This window comes from Lottia gigantea, assembly GCF_000327385.1.
Source record: "Lottia gigantea unplaced genomic scaffold LOTGIsca_5, whole genome shotgun sequence".
Classification (NCBI taxonomy): Eukaryota; Metazoa; Mollusca; class Gastropoda; family Lottiidae; genus Lottia; species Lottia gigantea.
The window spans coordinates 2,449,453-2,466,826 of record NW_008709715.1 but is presented as its reverse complement, the minus strand read 5'-3'; the positions used below and the strand labels follow the sequence as shown (position 1 = coordinate 2,466,826).

The window sequence follows — 17,374 nt, the reverse complement described above, 5'->3', positions numbered from 1 at the left end:
TTAAAAAATATTCTTCTTTTTGTTTTTTTTAGATATATGCCTAAGCCACCGTATCTTGTATTTGAATTTTTAATGGCTACTTCTACAATGACTTACTTTGTTTTTAGATAGGAGACCCTTGATAACATCACCTGCTAACAAATTGTCTTATGGTCATACTCCTGTTAGGTGAGTTCTGTTTTTCTCAATAATATCAATTTAATGTTATAGGCTACTGACTTTATATATAAGTAAGAAATTTCATAATTAATATTTTTGTGAGGCCAGTCAATTGTTGAATGTATAGAAGTTTGGATAGTTCATTTCTTACATCTATAGCTTAACTTTGTCTTGTGTTTGATTATTATGATTATGATACTCTGGTATATTAAGTATGGTGACAAGTCATATTTGTGACAATATTAACTGTTTTGACACAAAATACATGTGATAAATTTTATTGTAGGGAACAATTGAGAAATCACAGACTGAAACTGATGCAGTTTAATGACAAAACACCCAGCATGGCTAATTCTACAACTAAAGATAGACTACAGGAACATAGACAATGGTTACAGAAATTTCAACAAGATATTAACGCTAGCAGTTCATTTTTAAATCCACGAGGTCCAGCCTCTAATAATGATTCACTGTATCCTTATATTACAGCTTAGATATAGTAACATAGTGTATAGCATGTTTATAGTTGTCTCTTTCTAGACTAATATTTATACAACTACTCTTTAGTGCTTTATAGATTGACAAATTAATATTTTAGAACATGTTGTAAATTAGTTGTGGTGTTATAGTTCTTTTTGTAGAAATTTTAGCATTCAGCTAAATCTTGATAACGTTAAATAACCTCATTGGATTAAATTATGAATCTAATAATGTTAAGTCCTCATTTCTTTTTCATGTACACTTTCAATCCCTTCCAAAATTTTGATTATAAATTTATTTGTCTGAAACCAAAATAAAGGAGATTCAATTCACAATAGATGTGGAAGAAATGGTTTAAAACCCCAAATAATTCTGAGGGATAATAATGTTTTGCAAGAAAGACTTGGAATTTTTCATGGTTTTGTTTCTCAAGTCAAGGCAAAACCCTCCTGTGCATTTTTGACTTTATGTTTTGACTTTGGCTCAACTTGTAGAATTTGAATGTGTGTAGTGTTTAATTTAGTTCTAAGTATATCAGGTGTATCAATATATGTAGTTTGTAAATCTATCTTTTTTTTTTTTTTTTCTTGTAGTAGCTTTACATTTATTAATGTTCAATGTTCTCCTATTATTGTCTGACTGCATTTAACACGTTTTCATCAATCTTCCATCTAGCTTTATCGACTTTATATTTAATTAGTAATATATACATGTATTGTTGTTTTTCCTGGGATATCAAAAGTTATAAACCTACCGCTTTAATAGAATCAAAAAACAAAATCACTCTTCAAAATCAACCTCTCTTAGATCAAAGCTAAAAGTGAAAATATTCAAATCAGCTATGTGGACCCTCTAGAATTGGTGAACCTTTTTGTGTTCCAGAAGGTTGGACATGACATTATAATCTGGTCATTCATTTGGATTTTTTTGGAGTCAGACATGTTATTATTAAAGAGATTACACAGTTAAGAGATGATCTAATTTGAAAAGTTGTTATTTGTGATGCTCTAAACATTTTGATATCCCTTTGTATATTATTTTCTGTTTCACACTTTAAATCAAAATGTATCAGATCTAGAACAAGCTTGCTAACAATCTTATACATGGTTTCTATTGTTTGATTCCTTTAATATTGTGATCATGTATGCATTTTTCTGGTTTATTGTAGTTTATTATGCATGACTCTAGCTAAACACACTGTGTAATTTGAAAGAATGAGAACCTTAACTTGATGACAGTAATACCTCAATAGAACCTTTATCATCAACACCTACAAAACCTCACATTAAAACAACACCAAGACTTATATTAGATGATCACAATCAAATCAGAGTTCAACGACAATGAAAATTTCTTTATATCATGTCCTTGTAAAAGGATTTGCTTTACCAGTTGATCAATTTCAGCTATCCCCACGACATAAAAATCTCATTCTGAGAAGTGGCATAGATAACTGAAGTTCTAAACAATTTTTTGTCCTTCGATCTTGGAATTTCCATTGATATTGCCATTATTGGTAAGTTTGTCATAGTCAAGCAATATTTGTGCACTTTCAGGTCAGAATGAAAACATAAATTTGGGAAGTGTATGTGTCATCCAAAATATATGAATAAGATCTTAATGTGCACAAATATTTGCTCAACAATAAGAAATATCAGCCCATGCTTTAAAATAGCAACCGTTTCATAATATCTAGAAACCGTCCAGAATACGAGATATTTTTACCAAGTTATATTATATGTTTTGATAAACCTATTTATTGGTGCTTTTATTGTTCTTCCATTGTATATATTGTATATATATATATATATAATTATTCATGTAATATAACAGAACAATTTAAATCTGTAATGAGATTTACTAACATCTGTTCTTTATGAAAAGAAACAGTATGTTTTAGGATAAAGAATTCCTTTATTGTTTATTCATTCTTATCTTTCTTATCTAAAATTGTCTTTGTTTAAAAGGAATCAATAAAACCAAACAGTCCTCAGCAAGTTTGATCATTAGAAAAAATATTTTTTCGGACACCATTTGTAGAGTCTAAGGAATGGAACATTTGTCCTGAACTTTCCGAATCTATGCATCTGGTTAGGTCACTGAAAAATTTATTATTAGTTTTCAACATTAGCCAATACATTATCTGTGATATTTGTTGACATTTTGTATATATTTCTTGTATGATTATTTATGTATATTATATGTGGATGTTCAATCACAATTAGAAATCAAGAAATATATTTTAATTTACACCATAAAGTGTGTTTTGCTTTAATGTCAAGCAGTAGTAAGAATTGTCTTTTGAAATTAGACTATGCCATGCAAAATCTAAATTTATCTTATTACTGGCAATATCCATTATATACAAATGGGATAGGGAGCTGTGGTGGCTCAGTGAGTTAGACTCTCGCACGCTAACCTGAAGTACCAGGGTTCAATTCCAGCATAGATCGAGATGCCTTTTACAATCCGGCTTCCCCCATGTCAGTGATGTATAAAGCGTCTAGTTATTCTGATGGGACAATAGATCAAGGTCCCATGTGCTACAGATTATACCTCGAAATCGAAAAAGAGCAGGCAAATGACAGTCCTGGCAAAATTTCCCCATTGCACGGCGTTGCCAGTCTTCATTAGCCTACATGGTGCAGAGAAGTAGGATGCTTTTATTTAATGGGATAAAATTCCCAGTGTATAGGATACTCATAAGATAAGTTTATCTCAGGATTTATTTACTGAGATTTAAACAGTGAGCTGGATATGAGAAAATGGGTCACATAAACTCATTAAAAAGGAAACTTTAATATTCAACTCCAAGTGCAAACAAATTTAACATACAGGTGAAAAAACTAAAATGAAAATACAAATAATCGGTATTCATTTGGCTTCTTAAGGTTCAGAGTATTTGTGAGCTGATGAAAGTGAAAACTCTCAAATAATGAGCAATTGATGTAGATGTGGGTTTTGGTATGAAAACTGCATTGACAATTGGCACATTGTATAGTTTAAGTATGGAAAAATAACTTTGATGCATGTATGATATTAGCACTCTTCAATTTTCATAAATATTTGTCGATTCTTTTTATAATGAGATGAAAACAATGAGGTGGTCGGTAACAATTTCTTAGTTCCACAAACTTCATAAGATATCAGATGGTTGGTAGGCACTCGTTCATAATCACATTCAATAGTAGAGGTAAAATTACTTCGGGAAAATTTAGGACTGAGTTGATCATAGAGAGTGATTTTATATTTAATTTGAACTGGGAAGTCTATTTGTTCTTCATCCTCTCTATTGTGTATATAGGCAATAAGATAGGTATGAGATGAATTGAAGCCTAAAGATTGTGCATTGAAGGATAAGGCGAAGTTAATCTTATAACCAGGAGTACTGGTATAGACAAACGGTGATGTGATGTCCTCATCAGAATCTGATTCTGGTATTGTCCAGTGAACACATCCTCTTCTATTCTCATTCCTCGAACTATTTAAATATTGACTTTGTTCTTCTAATTTATACTTCTGAGAGAGCACAAGGCTGAAAATAGAAAAAAAAAGAACTCCATTACATTCAATGACACATCAGGTCTATCAAGAGCTTGGTGTACAAAATCTGTTATATGGTTGATATTGCGATAATCGGTACGAAGACAGTGATTCAAGAATGGTATCCGATTCTAATACAAGATACAATTGCTCAAAAATGATATACTCAAAAAATTACATCTAAGAAAATTTAAAGAAAGAATTTACATTTGTAATGGTTCCATTTCTTCACGTAATTTGGCAATTTCTCTCCTGCCTCCTGCCATCTGTTTATACATTTCCATACCACTTGATAATATTAATGAGAGATGTTCCTCCATGTTCTCACTATAATGGTTACTCATTAATCCACGACGATCCTAGATTTAAAAAAAATGTAAATGTTTTAGTGTGTTTTCAGCATATAGATCTATACAGCTATATAGGACTAATCTGGTCAAACGGTAAATTGCCATTCGTTTATGAATCGCTTTCGCGATTCCAGTTCTCAAACTTTCATCCTTGATGGTGAGAAAATGTGGGAATTATCTGTTTCAATCAATATCCGAAAACAATCTACCCTTACCATGAAATGACAGCCCACAGATTGGAAACAACACAATATGGTTGTATTGGGACAATCTCCTGTTTTAGTATCGACATGTGTTGGTATGTTCTCACGTAGAATACCAGTTTTACCACAAAGAGTACAGCTTACTGGAAACTTCTGACAAAATAGTAACTGATGCTTCTGTAAAAGACAAGTTTTTAGATCAGTGGTGATCCAGTTTAAAAACTTAGATACAGTCAGGGATATATCAAATGACACGCTCACGGAATACGTAAAGCGTAATCAAGTTTAGCATTACAGTCACTGCAAATGGTAAATCTAAAGGCTATGCTCTTGTAATTGGCAGTTTCTTTATCTCGTTACTGGAACTGAACACCCCAAATGATCTTCACTATTGGTTTCAGCTCTTAAGGGTGTGGTGAGTGTTTGGCTCACTAAACATTAGGCATGCAGGGCTGGATTTTGCTTAAATACCACAGATATGTATCTCGTAATAAGAAATGGTAAATAAAGATGTTTACCGTCATATCAACATGTATGATGTTCTCTTGACAATGAGCACAAATAGTTGGTCTTCTTGGACAAATATCAAGATGTTCAGATAGATTTAAATATAGTACCGAAGCTCCACATTGATGTGTACATTCTACTGGTCGATATATACATTCTTCAATATGTTCCTGAAATTAACCATAATTTGCCATAATGTTATGAATGCTGCGTACCTTTGGTGATTGTTTTAATTATTATTTGTACAATGTTCAGCCAAAACAACTGATCATAGTTGAAGTCATTTTTAAGATATGGTTAATTAAGGTGATACATCTGAGGTTTTGACATATTTATAGCACGCTTTGTTCATCGTCAAAATGGTCTCGCAACAGTCGACTCGGCAAATTACAGAACAGATACTAACCTCATAGTCTCTTAGTTCACCTTTCCACTCACATCCTTCATTGAAATAGTAACATTTCACTGCGAAAGACAGAATTTCTCTTCTTATTGCTATATCTTCAAACAGCTGAAATACAGAAATGATCAGTTATAATTTGAGACTGTTATAGTGCCTATGTTTTCTTTATTTATCTTCTAACGATCAGTTCAGTGGTTTCCTTTCGAAAGCTTGTGCTCGCTTTAAATTGAACTGGAATCGGGATTCAATTCTGTAAACTGGTTGAAAACTGGGTGGAAGACTGATTGCCTATCTTCATTTACCATCATCCAATAATATTCTAATTTCATAATTACCTGACCATCACAGTAGAACCAAGTGTTATCAACTGGACATCTTGCAGCTCGTCTTGTTCTAGAAAATAAATGTCGAGGTTGGAAGGGATATAAAATAGGAAAACGAATGTTTTGAAAATCGTGTGCAATACAATCTTTACCGCAACCACTTTTGGTGAAATAAGCTATAGTTGTGCGTGCACCGTAGGAAATATTCGAATTTCCAGCATTGTACATCTTTATCCTAATTAGATTCAGAAAATGGACTGTATTTCTCTATTTCAGATGTATCGTTGCTCGGGACGATGATTATGGAATCTACATCATTATCCAATTAGATATTGAAAATGGGATGTTAACCTCCATTTCAGATTGTATCGTGGCTCAGCACATTGATTAAAGCACCTACATCATTATCCCTATTAGATATTGAAAATTGGATGTTAACCCCCATTTCAGATTGTATCGTGACACAGGATATTAATTATAAAAGACTTACTTACCCTATAACGTTTGTAATACAGACTTCACAGAATCTATGACCGCAATGAGTCTGTACAGCATCTCTCAACACAGCTAAACATACAGGACAGGTATACTTCTTATCAACTTCAGGTTCAAAGATAGCATCATAGCCATGATTTCTATTTTCAGCCATTTCTAAATGTGAAAAGGTTTTTACCATTAAAAAACTGAACAGCATTCAATTGTTCGTGGTTTACAAAGTTGAACATAAAATGAATGAACTGAAAACCGATTCTTTCTTTGTAATTTTAACCAGGAAATTTAGTCCCTTAGAAGAAAGCGTCTTATTTCCTACCTTGAAATTTGCTGCTCTATCTTCGAGTCAGAGCTGTTATCAGAATGTGTCGAAAGAGCGAGGTGTGATTTAGTATTATACTAGTAGTTGAGTAGAGATTAACTATTGATTAAAATCAGGGTTCAAGCCAGGTTACCGCTTTCTATACTGATTGGTGTTAATGAGTACTTAATGTCGTAATCTCTGACTGCTGTTCAGTTGATATCTATTACGTTAGTTCTGCTAAATCAGCCGACTGAGGCATACTTCTAGTCAGACTTCGAGCACTTTTTACCCTGGTTATCTACCACAAATTATAAAATGGTGAACCATTCTTGACAAAAAAGCCCCAGTTCTCGAGAAAAGGGATACCATTTAATGTGCATGAGCATAATACCCTTGTTTCATTAGACCCAATGTTGGATCTTTGATTACCAAAAAAAAAAAAATCCAAACTGTAGTATATCATAAAGATAGATGACGTATTGTAATCACAGACAAACTCTATATAGATGATGTCTGTAGTAAATCATAAAGATAGATGATGTATTGTACTATCACAGACAAACTATATATAGATGATGTCTGTAGTAAATCATAAAGATAGATGATGTATTGTACTATCACCAAACTCTATATAGCTGATGCTGCGAAAGTGTACCACAAGCTTAAAGCTATCCTTCTCTTGAAGCACTCTTATAACTTATAATATGCAAGCTTGGAGACATTTTATGTCAATTGTTAAAGATAAAAGTCATATGTTTGAGATAAAAAGTTATTTTATTAAATATATAAATAATATTAAATATCACAGATCTTTAATAAATGCTAGATACGTAAAATAAGAAAATATAAGAATGTTACTGCTCTGCATAAAAGCACATATTTTCTTGGAGATATAATAATCTTCTTTCTTTATTCAAACCTTCATTTGTTTTATTATAAGGTATAATGACCACAGATTTCCCATTTTTGCTTTCAAATATATCAGTTTGGGTCTGAGAATGCATCATCTACCAGTATAAAAAAATCAAATGAATTTTTTTTGAGGTAAATGGAATGCATGGAGAACTAATTCAACTTAATGTCTTATCAACGGTTTGATACAAAAATGTCAAATAATGAGAAAAACTTTCAAAGGTGCAAGTCATAACAAATGAAAAACTCTAACATTTTGAACAGATAATATAACAATTTTAATATGTGTCAACATAATTACAAAAGATCTTAACAAACAAACAAAGTTGATTATTGTGATTTAATTTTCCCTAAAGTGTGCTTTAAAATCCAAATAATTGGGCAAAAAATTCTTAATTGGGTGGATCTGTGACATTATCAAATTCAAAATATCTGTCACACGATCATTATTCTTATCAAGATCATTATTCTTATCAACGTATATATTCAATGTCGGAGGGCAAAAGTTTCTTAGGAGCAGCTCAAATGCCTGAGCTCGTAATGAGAAGATAAGCCTTGGCATTACCTTTATCAGAATATCAGAATTTCTTGATTAATACAGACACTAAATCAACAACAAGAATACATGCAAAATGGCTGTCACAAGATTACATTTTCAATCATGGTCTGCTTCTAGCTTTAGCTAACCAAGCTGCTCTTTTTCTTTTTTCTTGTGTTTCTTCATCAGATGCTTTCTTGTCTTTATAGTTATTCTTGATTATGTTCACGATCTCTTGTTCTTGTTCGTTGGTACGTAACTCAAATTTAACACTGGTACGAAGTGGATCGTTAAAGGGACTAACTTTACCAATGGCAGGAGATCCTGATGATGAAGCTACACAGTTTTCACCCTGACGCTTTTTCTTCAGCTGTTCTATTTTATCTTTCACATCTTGTGAATACATCAACATTGGTACAATGCTTGCTGTTTCACTGGTCTGTGATTTCATTTCCTGTTTTCTTTGTCGTGCAGAATTCATACCAGGAAGAGCTGGCGCTATGGAAGGTGGTATAGAACCTAATGAGGTAGCTCTACTCCTCATAGGAGCAGTAATTGGTCTTTGGCTTAATGTTTTAACAAATTCAGGAGAGACTGGTAATTTCTGCATAACAGCAGCAGATAAAGGGCGAATAACTCTACCACGCGGGAGAGTTGATTTGATATGTTTTGGATGAAGTGATTGAGACTTTTTAGTTTTGATTGGTGTTGCTACACATCTTACTGAATACACTTCTTTTTCTGGAGGTGGTAATGGTTTACTTGGTTCTTTGGTTCTCAATGATCTAATGGATTTTAAATCAGAGATTTCAGACATGGATTCTCCATCTTCAGAAAAAGCCTTCAGATATTCTAATCCTAATTCTTCAATGGGAACTTTAGTTTTAGGATCTATTTTACCTGGTGATGAAGATGGTCTGTTGGTTTTAATAAAAATTGGTTGGGACTGTTCTTTAAGATTTGTAGTAGTATTGGTATTAGTTTCTGAATGACTCATAGTTCTCTGTATTGAATTGACAGTTAAATAAATAAAATCTGGAGGAATAATATTCTCAGTCTTCATTCTAATTTGAGACCTCAACAGGGCCTTCATTTCAGAAAGAGAAATATCTTTGACCGAAGGCAATAATGGCTTATCAAAGGCCCATGATACTCTTCTTTCTATATGTATAGGAGTTCTGATTTCTAATTCATCTGGTTGTTGAACAGGAGGATCCATAATCTTAACAGAAGATGGTTGAGATTTAACAGTATTAGGTCTACTGCAAGATCTTGAGCGAGTTCGTTTAACTGGAGAGATAGGTGCTGAATGAGGGGCACTCGGTGGAGGTGATGTCATCTGAACCTCTTTACCATGCCATGTAACACCAACATCACTCTTCTTACCCTCTGTTCCACCAGTCCACAGACGACTTTCAAAAGTAGCTTCACCAGAACGACTGGATTGGATTTTTCTAGCACTTTCTAAACTTCTTGCACTCAATGTCTTGGCACTATGTAATATTTGTGGTGCAGGATAATCAGACTGTAGCCATGGTTGAGTAAAAGTATTATTTTGACTAAGTTTCCCGTCATGATCAATAATTTTAGAATTAGTAGCTCCTGCCTTCTTCATTCTCATAGCTCTAACATAAGCATATGATTGTGGTCTTATTGGAGCATCAGAATAAGATCCATATTGAGCTAATGGTGGCACAGCATCTGTTTCTAAGGTATAATCCCATTCCACTTTCTCAAAATTCAATACCAGTAAATTTCTACTTGTGTTCAAAGTAATTCTGAAAAAACGAAAACAATTGAAAATGGGACAAATATAAGGAAATTGACAAATATAAAGTAAAATAATTGTTAGCATAAATGTGAAAAAAAAAAAAAGAATTTACAGTTTTCATATTATGTTAGTTTGATTAACAAGGAATGCTTTAGACTGGTTCTATGTTCCCCTCGCACAAAAAACTGATATTTGTAATTTTGCCATACTTAATATGTACAAGTGGCTAATACTTGAAGAAGAGATTGTGATATTGAATAAAATATAATAATTACCTATCACCATTAGTGATAATAGATAAAATAGGATCACTACGGCTATTTCCTCTCATTATACGACAACATTGTCCTGTTATTAAATTCCAGATTCTTAGTCTACCATCTGCTGATCCTGTTATAACTCTTAAATACATAAACTCTATACATAATACTTCCCTGAAACATACAATAAAACATTGTTAAATATCATCAGATTACAATTACATCACCTTTTTCATTGAGATTTATATTAGGCTTCAGTGGCATTTCTCTTCTCTTGCAAATGGCAATTCTATTCTATCCATATAGAGATTGCAATGACAAAAGTATAAGGAGTTTTAAATAATCTGATCAATATAACATATCTGACACTATACAAATATATTTATATCCTGGATATTTACTCTTCTAAAGAATATGAAATCTCCATAGATATTTCAAGAACTTACTTGGGATGACGTAGAGCTGTGAGACATCTAGAATGATCACCTAATGAACTCCATGCTAATACATAACCATCTCTACTACCAGATACTATATGCCACCTATCAAACTTGATATCAACTACAGGTCCATGATGTCCTATTAATGTCTACAAATTACAGATAAACATATAAATATTTTAATAATGTTAAAGACTAAACAGACTTATGTACAGTGATCATTTAAAAAGGCAAAATCCTAAAGAAGGCAAGGAAAAAGGAAGTATTCAGGCTCATGATAAATAGTAATTCTTGTTAAGCACACCTTTTTACTTCATGATGGAATTAATATCCCAATAATAATGTATTTTGTTATATTGTAGAATTGTACAAATTTGATCACAAAACAGTATTAGTAGAAATGAGAAATAAGAATAACAATATACCTTGACCAAGTTACCAGTTTCTAAATTCCACACTCTAATCTTTCCTGATTCACACCCAGTTATACATAGTCCTTTAGATAATGCTAAACTACAGGCAGAACTTCGATGTCTAAAAGTTTGTTGACATTTACCAGTTGTTACATTCCAAACTGTAAATAAGATGGACATAATGATAATTAGAAGGTTTTTATTATTTATAAAAAAAGACATATGTGTAACTTACAACTTTCTCAACCTCTTCAATGATTATCATCTAATTGATGATAAGTTAAATACACCAATTAATTCTCCTTAAAGGGATGATAACCCTACTGCTCCATAACACAGTATCATCATTTTGATTGAGCCTAAATAAAAAAGATCAAGAAAGCAGAGACACTTACTCTTACAGGCACCATCTTTACCACAAGAGGCCATAACATCACCTAATACTATAATAGCATTGACAGTATCTCGATGTCCACGAAATATCTTTAAACAATGTCCAGTTTCTATAGACCATAACCTACCATATAATATCAGAAATCATACATAATTATATCATACAATCATTCTTCAATTACAACAACATCACAAATCAGGTATCATCCGATTCACATTATTTCTGAGGTGAAGTAAGAACTAATGATTTTCTCCCAGTATGTTAATGATGAAACAAATTTTCTTCAATTTCCATCCATAAGATTTCAATGCAAATTAGGCACTGCATATCATATCTTTGACAGTGAGAACAGCTTACCTAATACTAGTATCATAGCTACCACTCAATACAAATCCCTTGTCTTCACAAATAAATACACATCTTATAGATCCTGCATGTCCTGTTATCAATGGTCCCTTCTCTTTACCAGATACAGCATCTAGAAATCGGACTTTTCTATCTTTAGATCCTGTAGCTATTAAATTACCACCATCAGTATGTAGAACTCTATTGATATCAACCCTACAAAATGAAAAAAAATGTGAAAATTTCAGGTTTCAAGTGAAGTAAATACAAATGTGTTGAAATTTGAAAATTTACAAGGGAGAAAGACTATTTTGAATATTCTGAATGTCAATTTGTAATGGGACAACAGATTAGTTTAATATAATTTCAATGAAGGCAGTCATAAAAATACCTTGCAAGAGATTTCTTACCCTGCAAGGAAGTATCTGAAAGTTACAATAATTTGTTATGTGTACATAAAATAAAGAGATATGTGGACCTCAGGATAATAATACTCACTGATCTTTTAAAACCATAACATTGTAAGCTCCACAATATACATTTCTTTCTTCTAATATAACATTTCTAGTAGATACACCATTATAAGCTGTATCAAAATTAACATCATTACGGAAGTGTGTTTTTAATACTGTATCATTATTAGTATAGATGACACTATTAGATCCCGGATGTAAATTGGGTACAGGTACATCAATATCATTAGCAAATACTGGATTGGCACATTGTGCAGCTGCTCCCTGAAATATAAGTAAAATACTTAACATATTACAGATCTTATATAATTCAAGATTTGAACAGAACTTTATTTACTAATGCATACGTATTCACGAATTTCAATTTGAAATATATTTAATCTACAGAATAAAGATATGGCTATCTAGGATATAGGCCTTTGCCATATGTATTACTGGTACATCAAGCATAGTGTCACCAAAATGACTAAAGTTATGTCAAGTTCAATAGGCCTAGACTCAATAAAAAGCTTTGATAATGTCATAGAATACTTTCAGGGTAAACATAAGAGTTTTTATGTTCTAGGAGTGGTTGTGAATTTCTCAGTCCAAATTTACCTCATTGCACACTGCAAATGTAGGATATATAACAATAAATTGAGATTGAGAAAACCACACAGCATAAGGTAAAATTTTGGTTTAATTGGAATCAATAGTTTGTCACTAATATTGTTTGTAGGTTAATCCAATGGGTTACCTGGTGAATTTTAAAGAAAGTTATTATTATACAGATTACATTTTGATATGAAGATATTCAATAGGTATTGTTTAGATCAAGTGTCTGTATATACCTACAATAATACCCTCAACTTAAAGATCAATTTGAATAATACAACCAAACAAATATGCTTTTATCTGTAATAATACTTCAGAAATTACAATAAATGCGGCAAAAAACACTGCCACCAAAGACCTCTGATTTTATGCTGAAATGATTTAATGTATTGTTGTGTTTCAGTCTAATTAAAATTAGACCAAACTTTCCTTCCTTTTTTTATTATGCCACTTTGTTAAGAGTCTTCTTGAACATTGGCTTGATTTATGACACTGCCAGCCAATCAAATTCCTGTCCTCTCCAGCGATGGGATTTTGTGACGCAAACAAAAGGTGTATTCTGAGAAGCATGAGACACTAAATGCACCTCCTGTTTGCATTGCTGTGCAGTTGAAAATGAGAAAGAAAATATGTCAATTTGAACTCTATCTTTAAATCTTCACATATAAAGTTATATGCTTTATCAGTAGGAAGTAAAAAAAGATATATAAGTTTACATATCTATTTTACAGTTTATTTTGGACATTAAATCAATATGTCCTTGTCTGTTCAAACAAATAATTTAAAAAAAAATTAAATTATATAGGGTATGCAAATTAAATATAATTTATTTATTTGATTAAATTATTTGGTAGTCAAGTAACTGGATTAATAAGATTAGCGAAGCAATAAATTTTTTATAATAAGAAGTAAGTCTATTGAACCACAATAAACTTAAGCCTATATAAAGAGATTTTATACATCAAATAAGATTACTAAAAGGCTTGTGACAAACAGGTCATAACACCCAGGAAAAGCCATAATCTAATCTTAAAACTTATCTGATTATTGATTCTTTACTGATTCATATAAATGATAATAGATCTTTTAATTTCATTAGATATATCAGCAAATTCTTTCAAACTCTTTTAAATTAATTAAATATAATATCAAATTTAAGAGGACACCTTAACTCAGCAAGTGGCTCAATTTTGTGACCTGGACACAACCTGAACCTCAATGAATCAGGTGCTTTCTCAGAGCCCATATTGGTTTCATGTTAATGTACCCTTGATAGTTTAACCTGGATAGAGAATCCTCATTGGTCTTTTATTTCTTGGAGTAAGCTTATTTTGTTGTATTTTAAATGGATAAATATTAACCAGTTGTTAAAGTTTAGATTTATAGTCTGATTCTCCTGCAATTCAATAAAAAAAGGACCACTTTCAGCCTGTCATTCACATTCTCCAGAACATTTAATGATGGATGACATTAACATAATATCTAGAGAGAACTGTCATAATGACCAGTAAGTGATAAAACTGAACTTTCATTATAGAAAGCTTCTTACAGATGATTTGGATTTGATCTTAATTCCTACAAAGCTATGGACAGCTGAAAATGGTTCTAACAGCTTAGACAGCACAGGAAAATTCAGTTAATCTATAGGCTAATTAGACTTTATATCACTATGAAGTAAAGGTTTCCTACTAAAATTTGACAGTTTTTTTCCCTTACTCTTTTCTGTATATCAGCCTTAAATTTCTGTACTGAAAAAGCAATAAATTATCTTTGTATTCAAAATCTCTCAATCTTGAGATTGTTTATTGATTGTTTGATCTCCACACTGATTGAGATGCTAATTATATCAATAATTAATTACAATAGACACTTTCTAATTTATCTCTCAGCCTTCATTTCTCATATTTACCATGCAATGTGTTATATCTGTTTGTTCATACCATACTTTTATCAGTAAAGTGTTCAAAATGCCATTCTCAAAGGCACTGGTTTAACGAATTCAATTGCCATAAAGGATATATATACTATCAGGTAATCTTAATTTGATATTCAGTCCTAGTATTCTAAGATGTACATACTTCACTATTTCTCAATTTAGAAAATAGTTTCAAAAATAATTTTCATTATTGTGGACAAGAAAACTAATATTAAAGTGAAGGTCTGAATAATTTAAACTGTAGAATTGGGCTTATTATGGTGTAATTATGTCTTTTAACCCTTTTTATAGTTTCTAACAGGAGGCCAGCAAGGATTTTTTAGCATTAAATTTGAGGGTTTACAATTAAAACACACATAAGCTTTTCATTAAAATGGTCTAGTGTAATTATTGATACACTGACTGTTTATAAAATGTTATTGTTAATGTAATCTAAGCTGAAATCTTGGTAGGAGGTAAACTGATATAATAATATTGTTTGTTTTATATCTTTATCCAATGAAACTTGAATAATTGTCTTATGTTTGATATTAGTCACAACCTGTATAAACATAACAACTATTGTTTGAGTCATATTTTTATAGACCTCTTTTACAATAGACCCTTTTCTGCTTAAAAGTGTCAAAAACATAGATTTGTTTTACCAATTATTAAGAGAAAAATATTGGCATGACATGACCAATCTTATTTGAGCTGGAACACCATAAAAGATAGTAATATAGAACTGGTTGGTAAACTTAGCAGAGGCCGGAATCAAATTTGAAACTGTATTTATTTATAAATTTGAACTATTCTTAAACATAGATGTAGATTTGCTTATATGATTTTGAGATTGAAAAAGAAAAAAATACAAACCTGCATTAACATAACTTCTTCAATTAACTGTTGATTAACATAATGTTCTTGATGTACTTCTTCTGCCAAGTTTCTCCAATTATCACTAACACATAGAGCATTAGTTAAACTTGATCGATCCAAAAAACTTAAAATATACTTGGCTAGATGAACTGGTAGCGATCTAATAAAATCCTTATACCTAGCTACTCCAGAATAAGCTTTGGATCCAGTTGGAATGATCATACAGGCTGGATCAATACTACTTATACTGTCACTAATAATCTCATCATTATTATCTTCTCTTATATTTAATTCTAGACTGTCACCAGTAAAAGGATCAATATGGATTTGACTATAGCCAGGACATGTTTGTGTTAATAATGATAATTCAGGATGATTAATTGTATCATAAGAATATTCACTACTATGAACAGATCCTGCTTCCGTATAAAATGATCCTGAAATACAGATAAAAATACATTTTAAGATTCATGTCTCCTTAAAATATCTTTAAGTTTCTCTTTTTTGAATTTTTTTTTTTTGTCCCTTTAGAGAAAAGAAATAGATTAAAGAAACTAGAGTGAGGAAATGTTTTATGACGACCAGAAATTTTCTACTAAAACTTAACTCTTGCAATAAATGAAGCTAACATTCGAAAATTAAGAATGCTTACCTGGTTTTGCCGATAATGCTCTTTCTTCAGAAACTAATAAAGTTTGTGCTTGTGATGACAAAATAAATAGTAAATGGCTACCACAAAGTTGCAATATATTCATAGCAAAATTTGCTTTGGTCCAATAATTGGCTTCTGTAAACCAATCCCATGTTGAAGAGAGGTAGTATTCTACTGCTGTAGATGTTAATGCATGATCTGAACTCAAGGTAGCTAAGTCTGTATCAAGTCCTGGATGGGTTCTTGTCCGTGCGTATGTATAGTCTTTATTCATTAAAGGTTGTAATAAATTAACAAGTTGAGTCAATAAATCCACACTATGTATTCTTCTTAATAGTCCTAACATAAAACGTCTTTGTGAATGGTCACCAAGTCTCAGAAACCAAGATTTGACAAAACTAATTCTGCTATTTAAAGAACATGTTTCACAATTTCCACATTTTTCTGCACTTTCACACTTTAAATTGCTCACTCTTCCCAAATTAAATTCAAATGTTTCTAAATTAACAGGTGGATGTTTCATGGCATCACCACCACATTCAGATAAATAATTACAAATTTCCATCATCTTGGGTACTTCTGGTCTGGAAAAAAAATATATAAACAAGTTCTATTCAGGATAGACTGCTTTCCTTTTCAGTTAAAATATAATTTAAAGAATCAACTTTCCTTTCAAATTTTATATTTTCCTTATCAAATATTGAGCTTTTCAAACTCTTTAAATCAATTTTAGATTAATAAACATAATAATAATTAATTGTCAAATAATATAACACTAGGGCCTACCAACCTTGATTTCAAATTTTTGATAATTATAATTTATAAATTTATCAAGGATCTATCCTGACAGGTGCTATCAGCATTTCTTCACTTATTTAATCCAGCAAATCACTACATCTCTTGTATGATACACATTTTGTCTCATTTTCATTCAATAACATCACTGAAATTATCAAACAATCATCAGACATTAATAAATAATCTGTAAAATTTCACACTCCATTTGCGGACTGTGATCAACTAC

The 17,374-nt window shown here is 31.5% G+C and overlaps 2 protein-coding genes across 2 annotated transcripts; both read right to left on the bottom strand.

The window, feature by feature from the left end:
* Nucleotides 1-3,678: 3,678 nt before the first annotated feature.
* Nucleotides 3,679-6,617, bottom strand: LOTGIDRAFT_154170 (hypothetical protein; the record flags this gene model as incomplete). Its single annotated transcript, XM_009061884.1, has 7 exons — nt 3,679-4,174; nt 4,390-4,541; nt 4,748-4,912; nt 5,254-5,412; nt 5,649-5,753; nt 5,981-6,038; nt 6,463-6,617. The coding sequence occupies 7 exons, from the start codon at nt 6,615-6,617 to the stop codon at nt 3,679-3,681; spliced, it is 1,290 nt and encodes a 429-aa protein (XP_009060132.1).
* A 1,718-nt stretch (nt 6,618-8,335) lies between these two features.
* LOTGIDRAFT_154169 (hypothetical protein) lies at nt 8,336-16,918 on the bottom strand (the record flags this gene model as incomplete). The annotated part of the gene is made up of 10 exons (XM_009061883.1): nt 8,336-9,992; nt 10,261-10,419; nt 10,692-10,834; nt 11,111-11,259; nt 11,494-11,615; nt 11,850-12,053; nt 12,248-12,262; nt 12,336-12,574; nt 15,696-16,135; nt 16,351-16,918. The coding sequence occupies 10 exons, from the start codon at nt 16,916-16,918 to the stop codon at nt 8,336-8,338; spliced, it is 3,696 nt and encodes a 1,231-aa protein (XP_009060131.1).
* Nucleotides 16,919-17,374: the final 456 nt, after the last annotated feature.